Source organism: Uloborus diversus, chromosome 1 (genome assembly GCF_026930045.1).
Source record: "Uloborus diversus isolate 005 chromosome 1, Udiv.v.3.1, whole genome shotgun sequence".
NCBI lineage: Eukaryota > Metazoa > Arthropoda > Arachnida > Araneae > Uloboridae > Uloborus > Uloborus diversus.
The window spans coordinates 200235775-200262954 of NC_072731.1; the positions used below are offsets into that span (position 1 = coordinate 200235775).

General features: G+C 35.7%; 1 protein-coding gene across 2 annotated transcripts in view; it reads left to right on the plus strand.

Annotated features, from left to right (window-relative positions):
- The window catches only part of LOC129224289 (neprilysin-4-like), a 90884-nt gene that overhangs the window by 15459 nt on the left and 48245 nt on the right, over nucleotides 1-27180 (plus strand). Inside the window, exons 2-6 of one of the 2 annotated variants that reach the window (XM_054858722.1) lie at nucleotides 5439-5521; nucleotides 21058-21188; nucleotides 21941-22024; nucleotides 23918-24079; nucleotides 26905-26988. In XM_054858722.1, coding sequence (XP_054714697.1) covers nucleotides 5448-5521; nucleotides 21058-21188; nucleotides 21941-22024; nucleotides 23918-24079; nucleotides 26905-26988 — 535 coding nt within the window. In that variant the 5' untranslated portion in view covers nucleotides 5439-5447. The remainder of the gene's footprint in view (nucleotides 1-5438; nucleotides 5522-21057; nucleotides 21189-21940; nucleotides 22025-23917; nucleotides 24080-26904; nucleotides 26989-27180) is intronic. The other variant, XM_054858730.1, reaches the window with a different exon arrangement.

Sequence of the window (27180 nt, forward strand, 5' to 3'; positions counted from 1 at the left end):
TAAGTAATAAGCACACACAGATATTTGCGCGTGTTCTAAAAAACATGTTTTTGCGTAGGTAATCAGCAACAAACCTAAGGTGCCTAATTTAGCTGTATTGTTGTATGTTTAGGACACGTGTTTCATTCGCACAGAAAGAATACCTATTAATTAAACAGATAAAATAAAAAAGCTCCAAACTGTGCTGAATTTGTACAATTGCTGATTTAAAGCTCCAAAACTGCTTCATATTAAAAGTATCAAATTAAAAACACATGTATAATAAAACTGTGAAAAATGTAAAAGGTTCAGAAGTTTTTTTCTTCCTCTTTTTTTCCCATTCAACAAAGAAAAAGAATCAGAATAAGTTTGTAATGAGCTTCCTGAGCATCTTCTTCAAACTTTTCAAGGAACTTTTGTGCAGTTTGAAATCCATTCAACAATTTCCTCCGAACGTTTTCTAACCAAGCTGTTTTCTTGAAAAAGTCATAGAAAGAAAATGGCGAGAGGCTAATTAAAGTCTTAGAAGGATGCTTTCGAATCTTGAGGGAGAACGTGGATGGCGCACGGCGTTCATTAGCAAATCCCATTGTTGTCAGAAGAATAAAATTGCTAAATTCATTTAAAAGAAATTGAATTGACGTTTCAGAATAAAATTTCTTTCTTTACCTTCTGAGAGAAAGAGGGATTTACAATATTTTAAAATCCTTATTGAAAATTTAAGCCTTCAATTAACATTGATGAAAAAAATGTAAAAAAGTCTAAATAATTACTTGTTAGCATACAGTTAGTAGACATAGAGATCCTTATTTGATAAAATGTATAAAGTTTTTTTTTTTATTGCATTTGAAGTTTTGTAGATATGAGTTTTCCTAATCCTAATAATTTAAGCCAATGTAAAAATGATTCAGAAACGTTCCTGCAAAATAATGGGCAGCTGATGTGCCCAATTTCTGCCAGTAACATATCTTGCGAAAAACAGGAATGTTTTCCCTAAAAGTCAGTAACCTTCCTGAAATCATCCTCAAATCTTTCTACATAATATAGAAATATTTCCGTTTAAAGCCAGTCATGTTTCTGGAACCTTCAGAGAAAACTTAAGTAGGTTTTAAGTAGTAGTTTAGCACCTTCCTGATCTGCCCAACAAAGCTCCAAAAGCTTTGTAGCAACTAGGGTCAAAGCTAAGACAGAATTACAAGTACCAAGCATCTCACTTGCTTGCCTTTCTTGCAAAGCTGCGAAATCCAGAGACTTATTCGCTCTCATTGGAAACTTAGTTGATCTGGATGGCCGTAATCGCCCTTAAACCGATACACTTAATAAATATGTTAAGTTAACCTTTAAACTGGTAGCTAAAAATATTTTTTTCAACACTGAAAAATCTTCATTCGTGCAACTTGAAGTAATTCAGAAAGTTTTTTGACAAAAATACTTAACTTTCACAGGAAATTGGTGAAAACTTGTAAAATCCTGAAACGTTCTATGGAAATTGCCAGTAACGTTTTGGAATTTTTTCTACAGCTTTTAGAGCTATACTGATAACGTCCACACCGTTTCCAGGATTCCTTGGAAGAACGCAGCGTCACCTTCTCTGCCACTGGGTGGCGTTTGTAATTATTAAATTATTATTATTGCATTACTAGTTGTGTTCGCACGGCAATGCCAGCGCTAAGAATTTAAAGGAAGTTTCTTGAGTTAACAAAAATCTCCCCTCCCTTAAAAGTAATTAAAAAAATCCTTGTCTTTAAATAAAATACTCACATCCTTCAACCTAAGATTCAAGCGTATTCTGTGTAGAAGCGCAATTCACAATGAGAATAACGACGTCCTTCCTTCAAAGCTTCTCCTTTTCCAAGGAAAAAGGATAAAATAAATTTTTTAAAAGTATTGCTGCAATAACAAAACAAACTCCTACATAAACACAATGATTCAATTAAAATATTCCTTATAATTAATGAAAACTCCGTACTCCTTTGAAGAAAGAATAATTTTATACAAATATTCATTGCAATCATAAAGCAAAGCATAAGCAGCATTCTCTCTTAGAAAAAAAATTCAAACATGCATTACAATTGTAAAGTAAAACAAAAATCGCACTCTCTTTTAGAAAACAAGAATTTAGTTAAAATACACATTACAATTAGAACAAACCGAAATTCACCTTCCCCCTTCTCCCGGAGAAATCAAAATTACCGTCCTTACACCGCCTATTCTTTATGGTAATTTTGCAAAACAGCCGTAAGTATAAATTTAGAAGGTAGTTCTCAAATTCACGATCTCCAAATGCGGACCAGTAGCATAACATGTGCTCAATAGCTCAGTTATTGACTTGAGTCCAGCTTAGGTTTTCTGAAAAGTCAGAAAACTTATAACATCCTTTCAAATCCATCTTTAATTTTAGAACAAACTTCATCTTGTGAAAAAAAAATATTTCAAATAATATAAAATGATCTATGCATTCTCTGCTCAAGAACCACGCAACGCCACTGCAACTAAATGGCTATTTGTGCTGTACTAGTTATTTGCTCCCAGGTTTTAGTACGCATAATGGACACTGCAATGACAAAATTTACATTCACTCTCATTGTAATGATGCAAACAGATATAGAGGTAGGCAACTGAAATCAGAGGAGTAGAAGCCAATCAGATCCGTTATCAATGCTGGTTATTTCCGTTTAACTCTCAATGACACAGCTGGCTATGTTTGTGAGACTACGATGCGGTGCTCTACTATCGTTCTACCGAGTATCCTGAACCAGGACGGCATGTTTTTCATGACTGTATGGTTCCTCCAGTATCCTGATCGGTAAGGCGTTAGACTCGTAACCGGAGATTTCGCAGGTTCGATATCTGTCGATCGAAAATCCTTGTGCGCTAATGGTGACTGCTGCACCTGAAATCTGTCGTGTGGTCAAAAAGTCCTCCAAATTCTCATCCCAAACCAATACCCTTGGAGATGCTAAATCAGAGGTTGCTCGGATCCCGGTCTGGATTAAATAACAGAGCTATCCTCAGGGCCCCGAATTAATGGTTCAACCACATGCAGTGGTAATCACGGAGAGCTCTACTGGAGTATAGTGTAATGTATGTTCTAGCAACTCCCCACAACAGTGTTTGCCCGATGAATTCGCTGAATTCACAGCCTTGCTTCTCGCTTCCCGATTTATTCTACGTAGAGGTTTCAAAAAGTAAGGTAACAAGAGCTCTGACGACAGCGCACTCTCTTTATGAATAGAAATCACGCTGAAGATAACGAAGATGGTCAGAGCTTTCAAACGGTACCGGTGGATGGAGCTGGGTGCCCACTAACAGAACAAAATGTCAGGTAGAAGATGACTGCTTTGACGGAAACATGTTCCACCAGTGAAACAAGAAGATTATACGGTACTTTTGTTGCAGGGATTTGGAACACCCTCCATACAGTTCCGAACTCGCACCAAGTGACTTCCATCTCTTTGAAACTTTAAAGAAACACTTGGAGGTCCGGTATGGAAGAAATCATCGCCAAGAATATGAAACCACATCAAGGATGGCTTGCTGAACTGCAGCATCGGTTCTGAACTGCTCGCCTCCCAAGTATTTCTTTTAAGGTCCAAAGCAGTGGCGTAGCTAGACCCGACTTTCGGGGGGGTTTACTTCTTTTATATATATATATATATATATATATATATATATATATATATATATATATATATATATATATATATATATATATATATATATATATATATATATATATATATATATATATATATATATATATGTGTGTGTGTGTGTGTATGTATGTATGTATAATCGCTTGGAATTTTTTCCTTTTCTTCCTTTTTTTTTCTTTCTCTTCTCTCTTCTTTCTCTCTTCTTTTTTTGAGACTAACTTTTCGGGGGGGGGGGGTTTTGTCCCCAAACCCCCCCCCCTTAGCTACGCCCCTGGTCCAAAGGGATGGAAATCACTTGGTACGAGGTCGGGACTGCGAGGAGGGTGGTCCAATATCTTCCAACTTTATCACACTTCTTGTATACATTGGCTGCATGCACATGGTTCCGTCAACGCAGCCATCTTCCATCTGACATTTTGTCCTGTTAGGGGACACTCAGCTCTATCCACCGGTACCGTCTGAAAGCTCTGATCATTTTCGTTATTTTCAGAGTCATTTTTATTCATACAGACAACCTGCATTCGTAAGACCTCTTGTTCCCTTACTTTTTTGAAACCTCTCGTACTTCTCTCATTTCTTGATAGGCCCTCATATTGACGTCGATGGTTGCATAAAGTCACTCATGGTCACACTGATACTCATTCGCATATTAACTCAAACCTCTCGCAGCGGTAGACCAATGGAGTTGTTTCCTTCTTTCAAAAGTACCATTTAAATCACTGAAATTGATAGAATTCGCAAAAATAAATAAATAAAAATAATATGGAGCCAGAAAAAACTTTTATTTTGCCAACAGTTATGTTTTCTTTAATTTTTTTAATGTCCGATTTAGAAATAAGGCATGGTCTTTATAATGTCACATTTGGCTCGCTATTCCAGTGGTAAAATGTTTACGCTTTGCTGTCAACCACGTTTCCAAGTTACGATAATTTACGCTGTGCGCTAATGGCATTTCAACACTTGTGATGCCATGTGCAGAAGGATAAAAAATGAATTTCAATCTGCGCACCGATTAAAATAATTGCTAAGAAATATTACACTTTGTCAAATTATTTAAAAAATGGTTAAATCCTATGTTTTTAAGCATGCTCTTTCAGAATTTTTTTTTTATTATTATTATTTCAGAAACAACCCCATTCCTTCAATGCGTTATCTTATTTTCCTATCAATTATTGAGTATTTGTCACATGACCAAAAATTGAACTATTCACGTTATATCATATGCGTCCACCTAAGTGGACAATGTCGCAGATATTGCTCGAGAAAGTTTCAGATGAAAGATTGCTTCTTCCTGTAGGAGTACTGGTTTAGACGATTTTTCGCTACATTTATTAATTATGAGTAAAATGACTTCCTTTTCTATTATATCGAAATAATGTAAAAATGTTAAACCTTTGAACCATCATGTAGTTTTAGTTTCTGCTGCACATAGTCATAATGACCCACTTTCGGTATTCCACTTAAGCAGGGAGAATGTTTAATTGAAAGATTATCGGATGGAAAGTGGGAAGTAGAGAAGATAATTATCTCTGAAGCCACCTTTTAATTAAAGAAGTCTACGTTATGGGTAAACATTTGCCTCAACTTGGAAATAGATGCTACATTATTTTCATATCGGCCAGTTTGATTTCAACCGCGACATCAAAAGTGAGTGTAATTATGCAGCTTATTGCGGTGAAGTATTTTGCTTCACGCAAGACCTGCCACCTAAGAATCTTCGTCAGTCCCGTAATTGCACCGGGGCGCATATTCCGGCTCCGTGTGTTTATGAAATGCTTTCAATCTTCTCTCTCGCTGTTGCAGGTGGTTGCCATGACGACCCGCGCACTCACGGCGGACACCGAGGATGTTGCCATGCGATGCCGGGAGACGAGCACTGCCCCAAGGTAAGCTCCTATCCCTCTTTTCAATTACATGAAATGTTCCTGGGGCGGAAATAAGTACACGTTCATTTCGAAAAGTCATTTCGCCTTGGCCCGTTATGCTAAGACGGCGGAAGACGATTTGATTTCGAACTTCTGTGTATGGGAAAGTTTGCGGTACCGTTTTGTAAAGACAAGATAGTATTTGTGGCAAAAAACCACCAATCCAAGTAATAAAAGCGCAAATCGTCATACAAGTTGCAAGATATAGCTCTTTCAAGGAATAACCAACGCGAAAACACTCATTAGATTGCAGCAGAATAAGAAAGAATGAAAAGTTATTCTCTGTTAATACAAAAAGTACAGGTACTTATAGGCCGCATCCAGGGGGGGGGGGAGCGACTCTTCTTGAAACCTAAGATGTTTTGTAACGAAAAACATATTTTTTTTTACTTACTAATGTCAGAAAAGGAAAATATCAAAGTTTTTTTTTTCCTTAATTTTTGATTTTATTAAACGAGTGAAATTTTGAAGAAATACAGAAAAAGCAAATCTAGTTCTCATTAGCTGCAAAGCATACTTGTAATTTAGTCACTTATTAGGACTTCCTGCTCTCCTTCCCAAATCAATTCAGAGCCGTCCAGGGCCCTTGTCAGTTTGATAGACTTGCCCTCCTCCCCCCAAAACTCATATAAAACTTACACTATGCCGATTTCGAGCCGAGGACGCCCCAATGGTCGAGCCCCTAGTTTCCGATTAGGCTAGAGTATGGTTACCAAGATGTGCCAAATTCAGCTCCTTGATACATCCTGCTTAAAAAATACAAAAATCATGATTCTCTGGAACAAGATAAATTTTGTGACTCATATGTTTCATGTCTTGCCATTTATTCAATAACGAATTCAGTATTTTTGAAGTTCTTCTGTTACTGCTTGTTTTTATCTTACTTCTACTGCGTACTGTTAATATCAAGCATCAGAAAAAAATATAACGCTTATTCTACTCTATTTCACTTTCTGCACTACTTATGATTGAAGAAAAAATTGTTTGTTTTGAGAAATATTTCGTTTTTCATTTATTTTTGACTTAAAATTGATGTATGTCTTACGACTAAACGGCACGACCTTGAGGGTCACGGATTTGGACAAAATTCTAGATATAGGTCCATTCCCACTAGATATGATCCCAGGTAAAGCGTTTTGACTGCATAGGTCCTAGTTTGGCAGCAGCGAGGGCTCAAAGTTGCTAGGTAGGCCCCAGAATTGGAATGGCTTTCTGATTGGAATTTCAGACTTCGATACTATATTCGATATCCCAACACGTTTGACATCTTGTTACTTAAACGAATAGAAAGGAGAACACCTGTTTTTATATGCATTATTTAAGTTACTTGAAAAGTCAAAACGAACTTCTTTATGATTTTTTTTTTTTTTTTTAATGTACCATGTGCGATAAAATAGAACTTTTTCTCCTCCATTTCCAAATTATCATTGTGGAATATCTTTGATAGTAGACGATAAATATCCAGTTAAAGTACATGTTTTCATTAGCAAACAATAAGTACTTTTTACCAGCAGAGAATTAATGTACAACGAAAAAAATTAGTTTCATTTGCAAACGATAATTATCCTGTATATATGTTATTTTGGCATTCAAATTAATGAAATTAAGTAAAATTCAATTTAAATTTGGAAACCACTTATTAAAATTAATATTCAATGTATCTAATTCAAAGGTAAGTGCTTGCAAAGGGCTCATACTGCAGTACAATAGCAGATAAAGGGGTAAAAATGGTAATTCTGAACGAAACTCCATTGCATTTCTGGGTCCAAATTATCAACTTTAGGTCCTCGTTGCAGCCGAACAAGGGCCTATGCAGTCAAACCGCTTTATCTGGGCTCATACCTAGGGGTAATTGATCTATATCTCGGGTTTTGTCTAAATCCGTGACCCTCAAGGTCGTGCCGTTTGGTAGTTAGTTTTAGTTCTTTTTACTTTGTTTGCTTGAAGCAAACCCACCAGTTTTCCAGAGTTAATTAAATACTCAATTTTCAATATCTGCAAAGCTAAGTTTTCATGAACAAATTAAAAACTGAGTCAAAATTAGGTTAATTGGAAGATTAAAAACTGGGCTAAGGCGTCACGACGAAGAACTTTCGGGTAATCAACATGGTAAAGTTAAATAAACAACGTTATATTTATAAAAAAAAAAAAAAATTGAAAATATTACAGACACACATTTCGGGTTTCAAGAAACTCTGTTTTCAATGCATAAAGATGTGAGCTTATGGATGTAAAGTTAGTTATTCGACAAAAGCTTTTGTCGGATTCCCAGTGGGTTAGTTTTAAGTGAAAGGGCAAGTCGTTTATCTCTTTATTCCATCAAATTTGATCATCTCACTTTCGGAAAGACCAACAAGAAGGTGACCAAGCCTCAGTGGAACAACTACGTGTGAGGGAGGGAGAGAGGAAAGGGGGCCCGAAACACATGAAATATCTTTAGTAATAATAAAGCTGAAAGTCTCTCTGTCTGGATGTCCGGAGGATGTCTGGATCTCTGTGACGCGCATAGCGCCTAAATCGTTCGGCCGATTTTCATGAAATTTGGCACTAAGTTCGTTTGTAGCATGGGGGTGTGCACCTCGAAGCGATTTTTCAAAAATTCGATGTGGTTCTTTTTCTATTCCAATTTTAAGAACAAAATTATCATAAGACAGACGAGTAAATTACGAAATTATCATAACGTGGAACCGTAACAAGGGCACAAGCCAATTGGCGAGATGCGAAATTATCATAACGTGGAACCGTAACATGGGTACAAGCCAATTGGCGAGAAAATTCACCATACATTATTTGTAAATATACAGGCGAACCAAAATACCTTTTTGTTTTTCTATTACTGGCAAAGCCGTGCGGGTATCACTAGTACAGAATAAAGTTAGACATTAGAAGGAAAAGTTACTACGCAACTTTCCCTCTAATTTTTTATTATAGTTAATCTCTTTCCCGCAACTAGGGGATGTTTCCCTCTTCGGGAAACATCCCCTAGGTGCGATACTACCAATCATTAACAAAATTGGCATCTTACGTTTATGTACGATAACAACCTACGCCAAAATTTGTACCATATTTCTTTGAAATTTCAAAGGAATGAATTCGAACGCAAAACTGCGCAAAATCTCACTTCTAAAAAGAGTTTAAAAAAAGGAGAAACAGACGATCATTTTTTAAAAAAACTTTAGTTTTCGCACTGTTAACACTCTGTAATATATGTCAAATGTAAAAAGAAGAATAAAACAGTAATAGCCGAAAATGAAGCTAAGAACTGTTGTGATATTTGTTACATAGTCATCGATGCTTAATCCGACATTCCGCAGCTCAGCACATTCTATAATATCCGGTACAGACTGAGGTGTTTGTGATCGGAATTGGGAGTTTGGAATTTTTTTCTAGTTACAGAGCAGCTTAATGAACATAATTTCTAAATGCTATGGCATTATCCCAATTGTCTTTTCTTAAAAAAGGTTTCAAACATACTGACGTTCGATAATCTGAAAAAAATCATAAAACTACCAAAGAAAAAAAAAAATTATTTTCAAATAATAAAAGAATCGACTTCAAAAAACAAAAAAAAAGGAACTGAAAAGTAAAAAATAATGGATCATACTTACATACGATTTTTTACCCAAACGTATAAATCAAATTTATTTTACAGTTCCTGTACAAAAATCAACTAAACTAAACACTCAATTATTAATTAAACACTGATTTTTATTACCGTACGATGAATTATTTTAATACCTAACTAATTATATACGATCTCTTAATTTTTAATAACCTTTTGAAGTCGGGGCCTCCTATAAACTACTATACCTAACGTAACTGACAACCCACTAGAGTTGAACACTAATTTAACTAAACGCGAAATTGGTCTTAAATCTAAACCTACTCAGTTACGTTAGGAGGCCTCAACTTCAAAAGGTTATTAAAAATTAAGAGATCGTATATAATTAGTTAGGTATTAAAATAATTCATCGTACGGTAATAAAAATCAGTGTTTAATTTATAATTGAGTGTTTAGTTTAGTTGATTTTTGTACAGGAACTGTAAAATAAATTTGATTTATACGTTTGGGTAAAAAATCGCATGCAAGTATGATCCATTATTTTTTACTTTTCAGTTCCTTTTTGTTTTTTGAAGTCGGTTCTATTTTTATTTGAAAATAATTTATTTTTTGCTTTCTAGTGGTGTAAATATAAAATAGGTACGTAGGGTGGAGTATGTGGTTCACTCCTTACGTACATCTCGAGTGAGAAAGCACAGGAGTCTGAAAACAGCTAAGATGAACAAAATAGAGAAAGAAAAAGAGCACAGCGTCTCGGAGATTTCCGAAGACTGTGAAGAAATGCTTTTTCAAATGCGCAATTATTTACAAAGAAAATTGTCTTCATCATCAGTTTGACTTTATTGAAGTATGCTTTCCGAAAACAATTCACGAGTCACTAAAAAACAACCTAAATCGCTTTGACTTTGCCCATAGAATTTGAAGAGTTTTCTTGATTTTTCAAGGATTACTGCTTTAGATACTGATTTGATGACCATGGGATCACCTGAGAAGTATATACCTTTTCAAACGAAAAAAAAAAGAAATTTTCCAAATTGGTCTATGCGTGTTTGAGTTTACAGGGGACATATATAAAAAGATTCTGACGAATTGAGAACGTCCTTTTTGAAATCGGCTAAAAAAAGAAAAATTCTTAATGGGCATAACATTTTATACGATTGGCACTAAAAACTGATCTTTGTTCCTCTACAGGATTTATTTGTGCGTTAATCTAGTTAGAGCCATTTAAATAACAATGATTTTCCTAACTATTTTATATTTCACAATAATACGTGTCACGTAACTCGTGAAAAAAATCACATTTCTCTTTACTAGGCCCCGTTATAGATCAATACCACACTAGAAACAGAGCATATACTGTGATGTTGCATAAATGAAGATCAAAATACTACTAGAACAATGATACTAAATGAATTTCCTGTTTGCTTCAGAAGAGTCTTTATTCAAAAATTGCGGTATGACTACGAATGATTAATGCGGGGGAAATAGTTAGGGAGGAGGGTACGCCCCCAAAGGAAGAGCCCCCTAAAAAGGAAAAATACATCTCAAAACACCCTCCCTCGCCCATAAGGGCACCCCTGACTAATATTAATGTTTTATGGTAATTTCTTTAACTCTGAGTAAAGAAAGTACCTTTGTTTTATGGGGGGTACTTTCTTTAAAAATGGATTTTATATTTAATCGTTTGATATTGAAATTGAATGAAATTTATTATTTTTTGCCCATAACTTTTTTCTAAAGAACAAATATGGTGAAGCAAAGGTTTGGGTCTTAAGTTAGATCCCTTCTATGCATTAAACAAAAAAAAAAACTATAAATGTCCTTTCTTTAAGTGAGACGCTATGAGTTTACAAACAACAAAGCGCGAGTATGAAATTTATTTTATAATTCCAGTACAAAAATCAACTAAACTAAACACCCAGTTATAAAATAAACACTGATTTTATTTACTACACGATGAATTATTTTAATGCCTAACTAATTATATATGATCTCTTAATTTTTTATAACCTTTTGAAGTCGGGGCCTCCTATAAACTACTACATAACGTAACTGACAACCCACCTGAGTTGAACACTAATTTAACTAAACGCGAAATTACTCTTTAAATCTATCCTCTCACTCGATTTCTCCAGGATCCCTTATACCCAGACTTGAAGACCATTAGAAGACAGGGAGAAGTATACCGTTTCAAACAGAAAAAGAATTTTCCTAATCTGTACAGGCGTCTTCTAGTAATCGGGGAGCATAGTACATAAAAAAATTCCAACTAAGTCTGTAAATTAATATTACCCAAACTGTAAATTAAGCTGACGGCGTCATGAAATATTAAATCTAGAATACTAGTCAAACTTTAGAAATCGGACGCCAGTTACGATATATTTATTAAGGAACATAAATTTAATCTTCGGAGGGAGCGGCGGGGGGATTTTTGTCTTAAATTCCCCTTGAATTTAACACTAAATATATTTCAAAACTGAAATATTAAAAAAAAAAACTTTGATGGCTAATTGAAGTTATTTATAAGCAAAAAAAATATAATAATTACTTCAACTATTTTCGTAGCAAAATGCATTTAATTTACTGATTTGCTACATGAGTAAGAAATACATTAGTAAGACAAAATTAAAATTAGTAGGCGGCGGCGTGAAAATCAAACCCCGATGCGAGAGAATTATATACGTATTGTTCAAAACAAGATACCTCCGTTGAAAAAATGCACCGTTCACGCGAGGCCTTCGAGATAGGAAGGCCATCCAACTAGCAAATAACGTCATCGTTTGTCGATCCACAATGATATTGGGAAGGGAGCACTTCGATTAATATTTTGGTTAAATAAAACTATTTGGTTTATTTATTATTGTCTTCTGTTATTTTAGTAGCATTACAAGTTCTACTTTTTCATTTGAAAACATAAAAAGGAACCGATAATCATACATTAAAAAATACACTGAGCTTAATTCATAGTATTTTACATAAAAACATTGATAAGTCTTACAAAGTATTCAAATAACTAAACACGATTTTACTTTACAATCATGTTAAAACAAAGTGATAAATAAACACAGTTTTATTTTTCATTAGAAATTGTTTTTTAACTAATCGCATTTTAACTACTCGTATATTGTATTGAAACATTAAGTCTTAAGAAGTATTCAAATAAATAAATGAACTTTCATTTTACAATTACATCAAAACAAAAAATAATATTACTATTATATTTGAATAAGAATTAAATGAAATTTTTAAAAAAAATAAACATTTTTACTTAAGTAAACGGGAAACATGACTGCAATATGTTTCAAAGACATAACATCAAATTAAGGTACATAATACCAGATTATTAAAGTTAACTTAGCTGAGCAAATTTATGCTTTTAAAAAGACGTGAATGCTTGGGTGCCATCCCCCAAAGTAGACGGTGCCCTACCCCCTTCAATTATGAAAACTTCAAAAAAAAAAAAACCCAAAACATCTCCATCTCCCTTAAAATTTCCAGGGCACAGTTATTTATAACTATAGCCGTTGAAAAGCTATCATTACTATGAGACTATGATTCCGACCCCCCCCCCCTTCGGTGGGCACTCTCGAAAAATAACACAGGAATTCAACTTGAAAAACGTTAATTAAAGAATGAATGATACATCATGAATACTGTATGTTGTACATCAAAAAAATGTATTCAATATCTAAACAGCACTTTTTTTTTGGAATTCGGCTACTTTTCCATTTTCAGCTTTTTCTGCTGCTAATGATTCTTGTGTGTGGGGGGGGGGCTTTAACTGTTCATCATTTTAGGCTTTTGAAAAATTATTTTAAAAAGCAATAATTGATGACAAAGTAACCTTTTTCAAAAAACTTTTCATAGAATGACCATTTTAGCAACTTTCTTTAATACTTAAAACCTCATATATGTTAAATTTAGATCAACATTTTGCTGAGTATGCTCTTTTAGGAAATCAATGTGACAGTTTTGTGACAGGGGGAAGGGAGGGGGATAACAAGAAGTGTGACATCACGCGTTGTTTATAACAATATGCTCATGTTGAACAGCGTTACATGTAACAAGGAGGAGGGGGAGGGGGGAATTTGTTCAAAAGTTTGTAACATACTTTATAGACAGCCCTTTAATTCAATTTATGTTACAGTTTCAGAGTTCCTGAAAGCTTATTAACAGAAAACTCAAGGAGTTCAAAAAATATGTAGTTCAAGACATTTTGCCCTTTTTAAGCATAAACAAACAAGCACAGAGCATTTGGCAAAAACACGTTGTGTATCCACTGCTCAAAATTAATCTTTCGCAAGCCCAGAAATTATGAATACCGTTAACTTAACCACAATGCGTGCATAAATATCATAAAACTTTAAGACAACAGTGAAAAAAAACCATATATATATTTTTTAATTTACGCACAGAACCAGCTTGTTTGAATAACATTGCAGGGGCGTAGTTGGGGGGAAATGTTTAAGTATCGAACCCACGACCTCCGGCGTTCAAATCTAATCTTTTATCTCAGAACTACGGAAGCCCATCAAGGAATGTTTTTTGATCAAAATAACACATGCTAGCGTATGAAACAATTTAATAGAAACCGAAAATATAAGATTAGTTCAGTTAAAAGCCTGTTTCAATAAACTTGTTTACATTTTTACTGAATATCAACACCAAGTTACGCTTCTGATAGCAACAAGTATATTCGCAGAAAATTTTGACATATGTATATTGTCAGTTTGGAAAATCCATTTCAAATAAATGCGTGTACAAAGTTCAAAAAATAAAGAAATAAAAAGTTGCAAGTTAACCGTTTCAAATATTAAAGCAGTATGCTGAAATTACAAATTACAGACAAAGATATCGGAAAGGAAACTGACAATTGTTTGTGTAATGGAGGAAAACTTAAATAATCTTAACTGCATAAAATGTAAATTTGTTTATCTGAGAAAAGTACTTACCTCCGAACTTTAAAATTTATTCCATGAGGCGCCCAGCTTTTTTCTTTACATGCAGGTTGTTCGGAAGCGGAAATCGCTGACTCACTTTTCTCTCAGCAGACACTTAAGATTTATACTATACATATATTTTTTAATTGCCTCTACATTCCGGTACGTGGAAAGGAAGAGATAAATCCATCAGAATTGTATTCAAAAATGTGCATCCGAAGTTACATATTTCCTATTTCATCTATATCAACCAGAGCAAGCAACACTACTGGTAAACTGCACTGTTTTCAAAGTTTCGCGCCAAGTTCATAGATCGACGACTGGTGGCGTAACGAAGCGGGGGGGGGGGGGGGAGGGGAGTTGTCTGGCCTGTTATCACGTGGGTCTCGGTTCACGCCAAAACCACGTGACCTCCTGTGACGTATCGCTCAGTGACGAAAGCTGGTCTACGTAGCCGTGTGAAATTTAAAGTTTCTTAGATTTCTCCGAGACCCCTCAACAGATCCAGACAAAATTAGCATGGGACCGTCTGGGAAGCATACCCTTCCAAACAAAAAAAATAATTTTTCAAATCGGTCCAGTATTCTTGAAGCAATACGAAAACACACATAAAAAGCTGCAAGTCGAAATCATAACCTCCTTTTTTGAAGTCGGTTAAAAAAGAGGTTCATTTTACCCCGCAGAGCATACCATAACAGTACTACCTGTGTTTTCAACTGTTTTATCTGCTTTCGGGTACCGAGCTAGTCGAAATGTTGCTCCATCGCTTGCCCATTTTGCTTACTTTAATACAAATATTAGTGTGTACTAATGTAATAATATTAGTGTACAAACACACTGATAATTTTTCGCAAAATGAGTTCTTGAAACAAACATGGTGTAATACATGGAATTCACTTCTGTCTAAATCTTGTATTAACGCTTTAATCTGTTCTAGAGTCAAAATAAAATATTATAAGATCGAAACTTCCAAATTATCGAAATTTGTGTACAGCTTGACGATTATAATATTCTTTAAAACGTTTTCCAAACTTATTAAAAGAATCCATTTCAACGATACTAAGCACAATACCTTCTAAGGAGCAAACCAGATGCATAAATCTCCGATAGTCATTGGAATTTACCATCTATAAAAATCGAGCAACAGCCATTGAAATCTTGGGACAGCCTCTTTCCTCGAGAAAAAATTATCACGTAAGGAATGCGAAGGTAATCGTCTTTCTTTCCGGAAAGGAGGAGCAGATTCCAGGAGAAATCTATGACCTCAATAACTTGGAACTTTTGGAATTCTGCGCAATAGAGGGAAAGCTGAATGAAGTTGATGGTATGGAAAGTTTTCTAGAGCGATGAAAGTTTATGAGGATAGAATGCAACTAAATTCCAGAGAAATTCAACTTTTCATGAAGATAAAAATGTAATTTACGTTTTATGTATGAATTTATTTGATAACTTACAAAAACGGAGCGGGAATGTGCTTTCTCAAGTTAAAATATATAAAGCAGAAGAACACAATTTGTACGATACTCAGTTTTCTTTCACCTTTATTATTTTATGGACAATGTTTTTTTTTAAATTTATTTGTATTTACTTTTTGCCCTTTTTTTTTACTTTGAAGGAATAAAAAAAGTTTTTTTGCTTCCAAATTTTAAACAAATGAAGAAAAACTTTATTTAAAACATAATGCTCTTTGTGTTTAAAAATATACAGGGTGATTTAAAAACAAATAGTGGATTTTCAAAAAGCTACCGATTTAGGTATATTGGACCAACATCTCTATCTTTCTGGTAGAGCATGAAGGAAAAAGCAAGTTTAAAAGGGTCAGATGGCTACCTCTCGATTCCTCAGCGTGTTATCGTATGTCTCCCAGTTTTTCCACCCCCATAATTATTAATTATTCAGTTAGTCAAAATGGCAACCAAGGGAGAGTTTATTTAGCTGTTTATGATTGCTCTCCCCCTCCCCACTCTTCGGGTCACCAGACCAAAAAACATGTGTTTTGTGACACTGGAATAGGTAAAAAATACTGAAGTATTTACCCCCTCTCCCTCCCCTACTCGCTAATCTTGACGTACTGAAAAATTGGATCACTGCAGTAACTGCTTCTGTGACTGGGTACATGTTACAATGTGTGTAGCAAGTGTTTGGGTACAGATATAATATCATTCGGGTGTCAAGAGGAGGTACATAGAACAGCTTGAGAATTATTTAAGTAAGTAAAAAAAAATTCGTTTTGCAACATATTTACTTTTAGATGTACACACGTTTGAAACCCCATCAGTCTTTTTGAATCACCCTGTATATTGATATTGCCATATGATTGCCTATAGAGTTTACGGGTAAATACTCTTTTTGCTGCACAATTTTCTACATGATAAATAATGAAATCAGCAGTAGGGGAGCTTGGTGTACCTTGGATAGGTTTGTACCTTGATCCACTTCGTCTTGTGTTTCTAACTAGAGTGCAAACATGATAACATTAATTTCTGTTTTTTTCTTATGCCATCACTGGGAATAAGTACATTTATTTCACATTGACAACAAAACTGACATTGATCAATTTTTCAACTTCAATATTTTTCTAATGCCGGATTTTGGGGAAGTAAAGCGGGGCCCTTACCCCGGGCGGCAACTTCTGGGAGGGGGAGGAGCAAATTCCAGCCATCTTTGTGGTTTTCTTTCGTTGAAACTGGATTAAAATACTTCAAAGAAGATGGTTAATGGCGGCAGTTTCAAGATTTGCCCAGGATCGGAGAAATCGTAGATTCGGCACTATATTTTCTATTGAAGTAAACATAGAGCTTTTCATAATGTTTTGGACTCCCGAAGTTTTTTTGAGCAATCACGATTGCTCATTGTCCTCATTTGACTGTTTTTGGTGTTACGCTGATTTTATTTTCCGCCAGCACCCTCTGCAGCACCACTGTCGACCGGCTCCTCACGATGCTGCTTCTCTTGTGAAAACCGTGTCTAGGTTGTGTCCATATCCTACACACACACGCATACATACACATACCTACCTACACACACACACACACACACACCTACACATACACACTCATGCCTGCACACAGACACAAACACACATGCCTACATACATACACACACACACACACGAACGCCTATACGCACAGCACTGCATACACAACACTCACACACATGCATACATACACTCACACACACACGCACACACACACATGCGCCTACACAAACAGACACGCACATACATACACACACACGCTCGTGATTGCGAAAAACATAATTTGAATTCAAGATGCAAAAAATTCAAATATATATACACTGGTATGCAAAAATTAAGGACAAGACGGTTTTTTCAATATAACTTTGTACAAAAGCTTTCCAAATCAACACATTTAATACCGTAAGATCCCCAATACGTAAGGACACATGTAATGTAAGCAACACTCACTAAAAGAGAAATCAGAGGGATAAAAAGAAGCTTTATTGAAAAAGTAGCATGAAGCGCAATGCGACTGAAGGCCGAAACATCCCTATGATGGGTGTCCAGCAAGAAACATCCGGTCTTTAGTAGGGGATGTGATCTCCCCCGACTGCTAGGCAGGTTTCACAGCGTCTGCCCTTGCTGAGAATGAGGGTGTCAATGAGTTGTTGAGGCATTGCTGCCCATTCGTCTTGCAGCGTCAATTGAAGCTCCCGAATTGTTACTGGTGGTAAGGTACGAGCTGCCAAGCGTCTACCTAGAAAATCCCATACATGCTCGATGGGATTGAGATCCGGAGATCGTGCCGGCCAATCCATACGTTCAATATCCTCACTCTCTAAGAGCTGTTCGGCAGCTACTGTGCGATGACATGGTGCATTGTCGTCCATGAAAAGGAACTGCGGACCCACAGCGTCTCTAAAAAGACGCACATATGGAAGAAGAATCTCGTTACAATAACGAGTCCCGTTGACTGAACCTGCGTCGAAGATGTGAAGTTCTGTGCGACTACCAAGCATGATGCTTCATCATTCAAACGAGAACATCGCGACCTCCATACCTGTCCCTTTCAATGATGTTCGAGGGATGATTGCGGCTTCCCCGCTCTTTCCAGATGAGTATGCGATGAGAATCCCTACTCAGACTGAATCTGCTCTCATCTGTAAAGAGTACTCGTCCCCATTCATTGTCTCTCCAATTCCGGTGTTCCCGGCACCACAGAGAACGCCTTCTCCGATGGGCAGGCGTTAGAGGTGCACACCGTATCCCAGTAAGCAAAATATCTTGCCTCAGTATTGCATAAAGGTTGACATGCAAGAAAAATCATCTTGCATTAATGCTGCCTCAATGTTGTTATGTTACTCCATTTATGCTATCAGCAGGCTGCCACAATATTGACTGACAAGGTGTATGCAGCATAATATCAGGAAAATATCAAGGTAGGCTGCTTTTGTAATATTGCATACGTATTGATATGACAGGATAATATCAAGATGTTGTCATGACAGCATGAAATCAAGGTCTAGGCAAGATGATCTTGCTTTTGTAATATTGCATACGTATTGATATGACAGGAAAATGTCAGGATGCATTGACATGACAGTATGAAATCAGCACGTTTGCAAGGTGTTTTATCTATTTATTTGTATTATTTTCACTTTAAACTCAAGAATTAAATTTCATTCTTTAATTATTTCTGTTATTCTTCAAGATAGTTTTCTAGCCTAAGAATATTTCCTCAAAGCTGACATCTGATCGGAAATTCATATAAAGGTATTAATAGTACTCGCAATTTAATTTAAAAAATGAAAGTTTCTTCGTTTTGCGTAATATTTGACTTATTTTTTTAATTCATGCTTCTAATTGTATTATAAAGACATAAAATGCCTAGTTAGGAATAACTGCGGAAGTTTTTATAACACATTTAAGAGTAAAGAAAGCAAAATAATAAATAAGTAAATAAATACAATAAAGTACATTTCCAAATGGATGTCAGCATAGAAAATATCCCATGGACAAAACACATGAATTTATCTTAAAGAATAACATAAATAACCATTGAATAAAATTAATCTTACTCATGAGATTGAAGTGATAATACGAAATTCTGGGCTTCATGTCCTTTGTTTCAAAGTCTAGGGACGAAAAAAGTTATTTTCGGCCATTTCTAACATTGATCGCACATCGTCTGCGATATGACTTGTTTAGTACTATATTAATAAACAAATGCAATTATCAGTCATTCATAAGTTATTCCTAAAACAATACTATTCCACACTAATAACTAAGCAACCAACTTAACGAAGCCTAAAGAACGCAACGCCAACGCCACGTGCAGCTCCTCTGAACCGACTCGACTGAATCGTAGGTCGAAGGAGGAACATGTGCCAGCAATGCGAGGGACGATGGGTAGAAAGAACTGTGCGCATGCGCAAGTATCAACGAAGGTCCACCTGTTCTATTGTGTGCTAATTACCTTGACGGCGACAGCATGAAATCAATACATCTTGACGGCGTCAACATGTATGCAATGTTGTTATTGTAAGGTAATATCAGTATTGATATTTTAAGATGAATGCAATGTTGCATACGTGTTGTTATTGTAATATTGCTTTTTAATCTTTATGCAAGCTTTATGCAGTATGAAACACGTCAATATTGACGCCGTCAGCATAATATCAAGATCTGTCAAGATTGATGCAAGAAATTTTGCTAGTACGGATAGGGCGTCGTGCAAACAGACCACCACCGTGCAGTCTTCTGGCCACAATAAAACGCGATATCGGTCGTCCAGTCGCCTGTGTCGTGTGTCTAGCGATTTCTCCCGCTGTCTGCCGCCTGTTTCTTCTGGCCTGTAAGACAATATACCGGTCATCTGCGGGTGTGGTTCCTCGGGGACGACCACTACTGAACCCCCGGATAGCTGTTCCTGTAGTTTGAAATTGTCTCCAAAGTCGTGAAACGATGCTGTGAGCAATTCCGAACTCTGCAGCCACACTTGTCACACTGCGGCCTTCCTCCAACTTCCCAATGATTCGACCTCGGGTAAAAGCATCCAGATGTCGTCTAACAGATTGATTATTCGCCATTTCTCGCTGAGGCAGCAACTAGGTGTGATTTTAACTGCTATACGGCGTGCAATCTCTTTGCCAGAAATACTGATCTTACACCGACAACATGCTTTATACTACTCAGACACTCCCCCATTACGTCTGCCTGCATATCTGCGCATGTGCTACCGTACATAACCTTACTTAATCTCCTGATTGGTCTTTCTGTCCGCTCTGCCTCTTCGTTCAGCTGATATGCTAATTTTTCGACTTCGTCCTTAATTTTTGCACACCAGTGTATATTGACTTTACTTTCGATCTCTTTTAAGGGTTTTGGCAGCGTGTAATAGAACTGCTACAATATTGACTCAATAAATGTTTCTTTACAATATATTGTAGAATTTATAGCTGAATATCTTGCGTAAGTTAGGTATGAAACCTCATTTTGATCAGAAACATGTTTTCACATATTATTATAGTGTACTACTGACAAGCAAGAGAAGAGATGATGTATCTTCAGCCAATAAAGGTACATCTTGCATTGAACTTTATGCTGGCTCAAGGTGCAGCTGTAATCGTGTACTACACGAAATGCATTTGTCGACGGCATTTTTATTTTGATTGCCTTGATTGTTTCAGACCTCGCGTTTGTGGCCGGTGGGAACAAGTCTTGCTCTGCCTTGTGTATCTTGAGTCAATACAAGGTACATCTTGCATTGAACTTTGTGCTGGCTCAAGATGCAACAGTAAGAGTGTACTACACGAAATGATTTATCGATGGTATTCTTATTTTGATTGGCCTGATTGTTTCAGACCTCGCGTTTGTGGCCGATGGGAACAAGTCTTTGTCTGCCTTCTGTATTGAGTCAGTACAAGGTACATCTTGTATTGAACTTTGTGCTGGCTCAAGGTGCGACTCTAAACGTTTACTGTACGAAATACATTTGTCGATGGTATTCTTAAGTTGATTCCCCTGATTGTTTCAGACCTCGCGTTTGTGGCCGGTGGGAACGAGTCTTGGTCTGTCTTCTCGTGGCCGTATCTGCTCTGTGCGCCGTCCTGATGGTACTTCTCTGCAGACAGAACAATGGCTCGTTGCAGCGAGGTAGGCGAAACGGTACGTTTTCTTTTTCTGTTGTTTTTTGGTTGATCAAAACTGAGCAGAATTTACTGTGACGGAAGGAATGTTGCAACTCTGAACCACAAGGAATTTGAAACGTTGTACTCGACTTTTTATGGGGTAGATAAAAAGTGAATCAGTAATTTCAACGTATTCTAAAACTAACGACCATTTCTGTTCATTTCTTTGAGCTATAAAAGACAACTGGAAATAAAAGATACTCAAATATCAACTCAAAGCATAAAAATTCCAATTATTGAAATTCAAAATGCATTATTAAAAAAAAAAAAAAACTTTTGTGCACAATTCTTCCTCAAAACACCTAATACTCATTTTCAACTGAAAGTACAGAAAAATAGAACAGATTTGGAAATTAGGTGTTTTAAATGTGATGTTTTTTGAATGTTTCGTAGTTTTATTGCTTCGTTTACGGTACTATCCTCATGGTCATTATATGCCTTTTTCTTCCCTTTCCCATTAAATAAGATCGAATTTAGTAACTTTTGCAAAGAATATTCAGCTACTGCTTCCTTTTATTTATAACAAATTGCAGCAAATTCAAAATTTACTTTTTATCTATTTTGCTTTGGGTTACTACTTTTTTGTTTTGACTTTGGTTTATTCCAAGGCAACTGGCAGCTAAATATGTGGAATATGTTCATAATTTTTTTTAACATCCACAAAAATCAGTCATTGTATTTTGCAATGTAAAGATTATGTTTCTTATAGATTTTTTTAATCGTCCTCAGTGTATGAATGCATTAGAGACATTGAGAGCTGTCACAATGCTTCCTGTTCACATGTCTGCCTCACCGAAACTTGCGTGCAGGCCGGTAAGTATTAGTGTTCTTCATTTATTGTAAATAGATTACGGGGTTGTTAGGAGTTTAAAAATTAACCTTTAAAATTAAAGTTCTCCCTGCCCTCAATTTATACAGTAAATCATTTAAGTCTTTTACTCTGAAGGAATGTCGAGAAATACACCATTGCGTATACAACGTGCTTTAAGGTTATTCTTTCTGTGTTTCAGTGATTACGACACGTACCCTACTTACACTTTCGAAAATGAAAATAAAACAAAAGAGTCATAAGAATATTTTTCAAAGTACTTTCATTGCATTTCATACAAGGAGCGTTTTGATGTCGACCCATGTTATGCTACTAAGTTTGGGCACGACTTGTATATATGTCATGGTATTCATACAAACGTATATCTTTTGTTTTATATGTGCTCTGTGCTCTATAGCATGGGTTCTTAACCTAAGAGGCATAGAAGAATTTCTAGGGAGTCGTGAATGTATTCCAAAAGTATAGTAAAAAACTGATACCAACTATAATTTATTCATTTTGGGCTCACATGTAAAGATTTTCGGCACTATTGAATTTTTTGAAGTTTTCAGGACAAATTTTATCCACATATTCCTGTTTATATGTATTTGCAGCATAAGCAAACATAAAATCAAATTATCGAGAAAGGGCGGACATAAAAAACAACCTGAGGTGCGATTTTTCACAAGTTACAACCAAATATTCAAAAACTTGTCAAGAGCAAACAATGGTAATTCTCCTATCGATGTTGTAAAAGTGACTGTTAAAGCTTGACAACAGAGAGATGGTGGATGAACTGAAAGCAGAAACATCATTTGAATCATTTGTAATAGGTTGATTGTTGTTGTTTTGTAATAGATGGGATCAGCGAGATGCTCCTCATACACTTCTGCGCATTCTCACTGATTCTACTAAATGCAAATGATACAAGATTCTTCCGCTTCCGCTTTATCCACCATATCTTTGTGGTCAAGATATGTATTTATGCCAACCTCATCTATATCCTAGATTGCCTCAACTTTATTTCTACTTACTTCTTTTATTTCATGTGTTCTAATAAGAATATGTTCAAAATAAAGTTATATGTAGTTATGTCAAATACTGTTTCCGAAATTATCTGTATTATTATTTCAAAACTAACTTCATCATCCCAAAAAGCTTCAGTTTCAAATTTTTATTGAACTCATGTGTTGACCTCATAAATACTGGTATACGGGGGGGGGGGGCTGAGTTCACATCAGTGCTCAAATGGGGCAGCACAGCCTGAAAGGTTGAGAACTTCTGCTCTACCTGAAAGTTTTCTCCTATTACTTTTTAGAACTGAAAGAGCTACTGTTAGTATTTCTAGTAGTCTGAAGATTTTTTGGCATATCATAGTGCAGATAAAGAGGCTTCTTAAGCAGTGTTAGGAAGTTTAGCCTTTAATATTAAATTCTGCAGAATAAATCTAAGAGACTTAAAGGCTTTTGAACTTGTTAAAAAAGGTACTTTTGAAGGATCTTTAGAAAAATGCATTTTAATCTTCTAAGAATCTCTCTTTGCTCTAGAAATGAAAATACTTATACATAAATATGTTTCTGGAGTTTCTGAAGACAAACTTGTCTGCCCTTTCACTATTCTAGAAATCTTAGTTGAATCATTGACGTATTTCAGAAACCAGTCAAATCTCAGGTATTCTACTTTCAAGAAAAAAAGTACATCACCTTAGCGTCGCCTCAGAGCAACACTAGGACATCTAATCCCAGGAATAACACGAAGATATCTTACTGTTGCTCTGAGGCGACGATATGGTGCTATACGGGGGGAGATGAGCTCCTATCAGTGCTCAAATGGGGCAGCAAAGCCTGAAAAGATGAGAACTCCTGCTCTACCAGAAACTTTTCTCTTATTATTTGCAGCGGCTGCGCTTCTAAAAAACATGGATACTGCAGCTCCTCCCTGCGAGGATTTCTATCAATTCGCCTGCGGCAGGTGGCCCCAGCATCACGAGCTTCCTGGGGATAGATCCTACTATGATACCTTCTCCCTCATGAAAGACGAACTCAAATCCATGATCAGAGGTCAGAACCCTTTTTCTCGTTCGTCAATATCTAGTTTAGTTCTTTTTTTTTCATTTCTTTAATAGACAGGTGCATGTGCCGGTGGTATTGTGGATTACTACAAAATTGAAGTTGAGCTTTTTAAGACTCCGCCAAAAAAATTCAGAATTTTATTCTTATAAAGTCAAGACAAAGAAAAGATTTGACAAATACCAGATGTACAAGTATGAAATGCGAATTTCAAACAACAGATGCTGTACCAGTTCAGCATCTGTTGTCTGATATTGTATATCTATAATATTGTAGAAAGAAAATTGAACTTTAAAACTCAAAGCTTAAGAGACCTCATCTACCAAAGGTTGGTGCTGGACGCTTGGTTATTATATGTCCTCATAAGCCGTTTCACTGATATCATCACACTGATTGTCAAACACACAAATGTGTTTTCCCCGTGTTTCTTTACACATTGAACAACCGAAATTTCCCACCAAATTCTGTTACTTTTCCAATTATGACCTATGAACTATTTATTTGACCTTTAGCACTCTTAAGCTTACTGTACTGTACAAAGTCATTTTTGGTATGCCATTAACGTTCTAGGCTCAGTGAGCAGTTATAAGATTTTCACGCATTTCTTCAAAAACCTGGTTTAATAAATTGATACTATACACTGAATTTTCTTTTTAAACGATTAAGAGGCATCTTCTTTCTGAAAAGAAAAAAAAAATGTGTTACACGGGGTAAATGTAGACAAATGTAGAAAATTGTAGTTTCTTAGCGAAGGAACTACCAGATACATTTATCAGGTACATCAAAAGAAAGAATTATGAAGGTATGAACCGCAGGGATAATGAAGTAAGTGTGTACTATGATGCACTTTACCCCGCAAAACATACCAAATTGCCCCACTACATGCAAATGTGCGGGGTGATTGTGAACTCCAAAAATAAGTGAACGTAGACAGTACTTTAAAGTGTTTGATACCTAAAGTTTAATAGAACTATTCACATCGAAGTGATATCGCCACGAAAAAACTCAATTGAAATTAAAAATTGCAAACTAGCAGCAAACCAGGAACAGTTTCCCGAAGATCTAATCACTACTGAACACAAAACCGAGTAAATTAAGTAAGGTTATACAGTGTACTCTCTATCTGAACACTCCTTAATGTGAACACCCCTATATTCTGAACACATTTTCATGGTCCCGATGAAACTCCATAGACTTAACATACGCTAACCTCTCTGTACTCTGAACACCCCGCAATATGAGCACCTGAGTATTATGAATGCTATTTTTGACCCTGTTCCATTATTACCTCTCTATATACTGAGCATGTTAACAATGGGTACCGGGAAATTCCTACTTATCAAATTGAAAAGCCTGAACTACATTTACAATTTTATCATTATGATTGAAGGGTATTAAGGGGAAGATGGAGATAGGAAGAAGAAAAATTGTTTTCCCGGATATTACTGCATCACATATTGCTGAATGTTGCGTAAAACTTCTTCATTTGAAAAAGAAATAAGTCAATGCAAGATTTTTCGTTCTTCTAAGTTGAACTAGACATTGCACTAGCCAACAAATACAAAATTCAGCACCTCTATCTCAGTAACTGGTATAGCTCAATAGGTAAAGTACTGAACATAATCCATTAACGCAATAGAATAAATGTACATGCATTATCCAATATCCCTCTATAATGAACAAGCCCATAATCTGAACACTTTTGTTCGGTTCCATGAATATTCAGAATACAGAGAGTCCATTGTATATCCTTTTCACCAGAATGAACGATACTGCCATCTCGGACATGTTCTTGGTTCTTAAGAGTTTACAAAACAAATACTAATGAAACATTTAATGAATCAATTAACCAACGTTTTGAAGCACAAATTTGCAAATTACGGCAGACACGTATTTCGGTGTTACAAGGAACACCTTTTTCAATGCAAGGAAGTGTGAGCTTCTGGTTTGCATTGAAAAAGGTGTTCCTTGTAACACCGAAACACGTGTATGCAGTAATTTGCAATTTTTGGGCTTCTAAACGTTGGTTAATTGATTCATTTAATTTTCAGCACAAAGGTATTTATTCGTAACAAATGAAACAGTGAGATTTTTGCGCTTTTTCAAATGAGAACGCATTTACCCGAGATACACATTTACCCCACTATATCGTCCCTTTTTTTTGATTAGTGGCGGAATTTTTTTGAATGTAAAAAAATTAAACAATTCAATTAATTATCGTTAAAAATAAGTTTAATGAATTTCATTTATTATGATTACAAATTGATTTTTATAAAAAGCATTTTTTTTTTTTTTGAAAAGCGTGTATCAGTAGAAGTGTTTTTTATCCGGGGTAAATGATACACTGCGCCATGGAAAGAGAACATGGGAGCCATAAACACTACTGAAAGATAACTGAGTGGCAGAATGGCGACTGCAGTGAAGACCAATTGAAGTTTTTTAATCGTCACATGTTGACATTTAATCGCCATGTGGTGAGTGGCGACCGCTAGTTTTTGTCCTTAAAAATGCTGATGTGCAATATAATAAGTATATTCAAAGTTGAGTACCAACTTAAAGGAGTCTTCAAATAGAAGGTGAGAAAGCTATCATTGATAAATTTTTCACACTACTTCAGCTTTGATTGATTTTCTAAATATGTCATTTGCATGAAAAAAAAAGTAACAAATAGAGATAAAAACGATTTTGTGAGGATTTCAGCAGTGAAAGTTATATTAATACACTATAACTTCTCAAGAACTCAAGAGTAATGTTTGTGCAATTACGGCAATTAATATTTAAAAAAGGTTCTTTTATCTACTAGTATTATTTTTTAGTTCTCTTGGAGGAACCCATTGCCGAAGAAGACAGCAATGCTACAATCAGTGCCAAGAATCTCTATGCTTCCTGCATGAATGAACGTGAGTTTTTTTTCCTTTCAATAAACGATTTTTTAAACATTTTTTCATATTTTTGAATGATATGCACGAACATTTTCTTTATTTCTGAAGAGGAATCAAAGGCTTTAGAACGTTAAATCTTTGGAGAATTTGAAAAAAAAAAAAAAAAATGCTCAGGTTCTTCTATTATATTTTGAAAAGAAAAATGTTTGA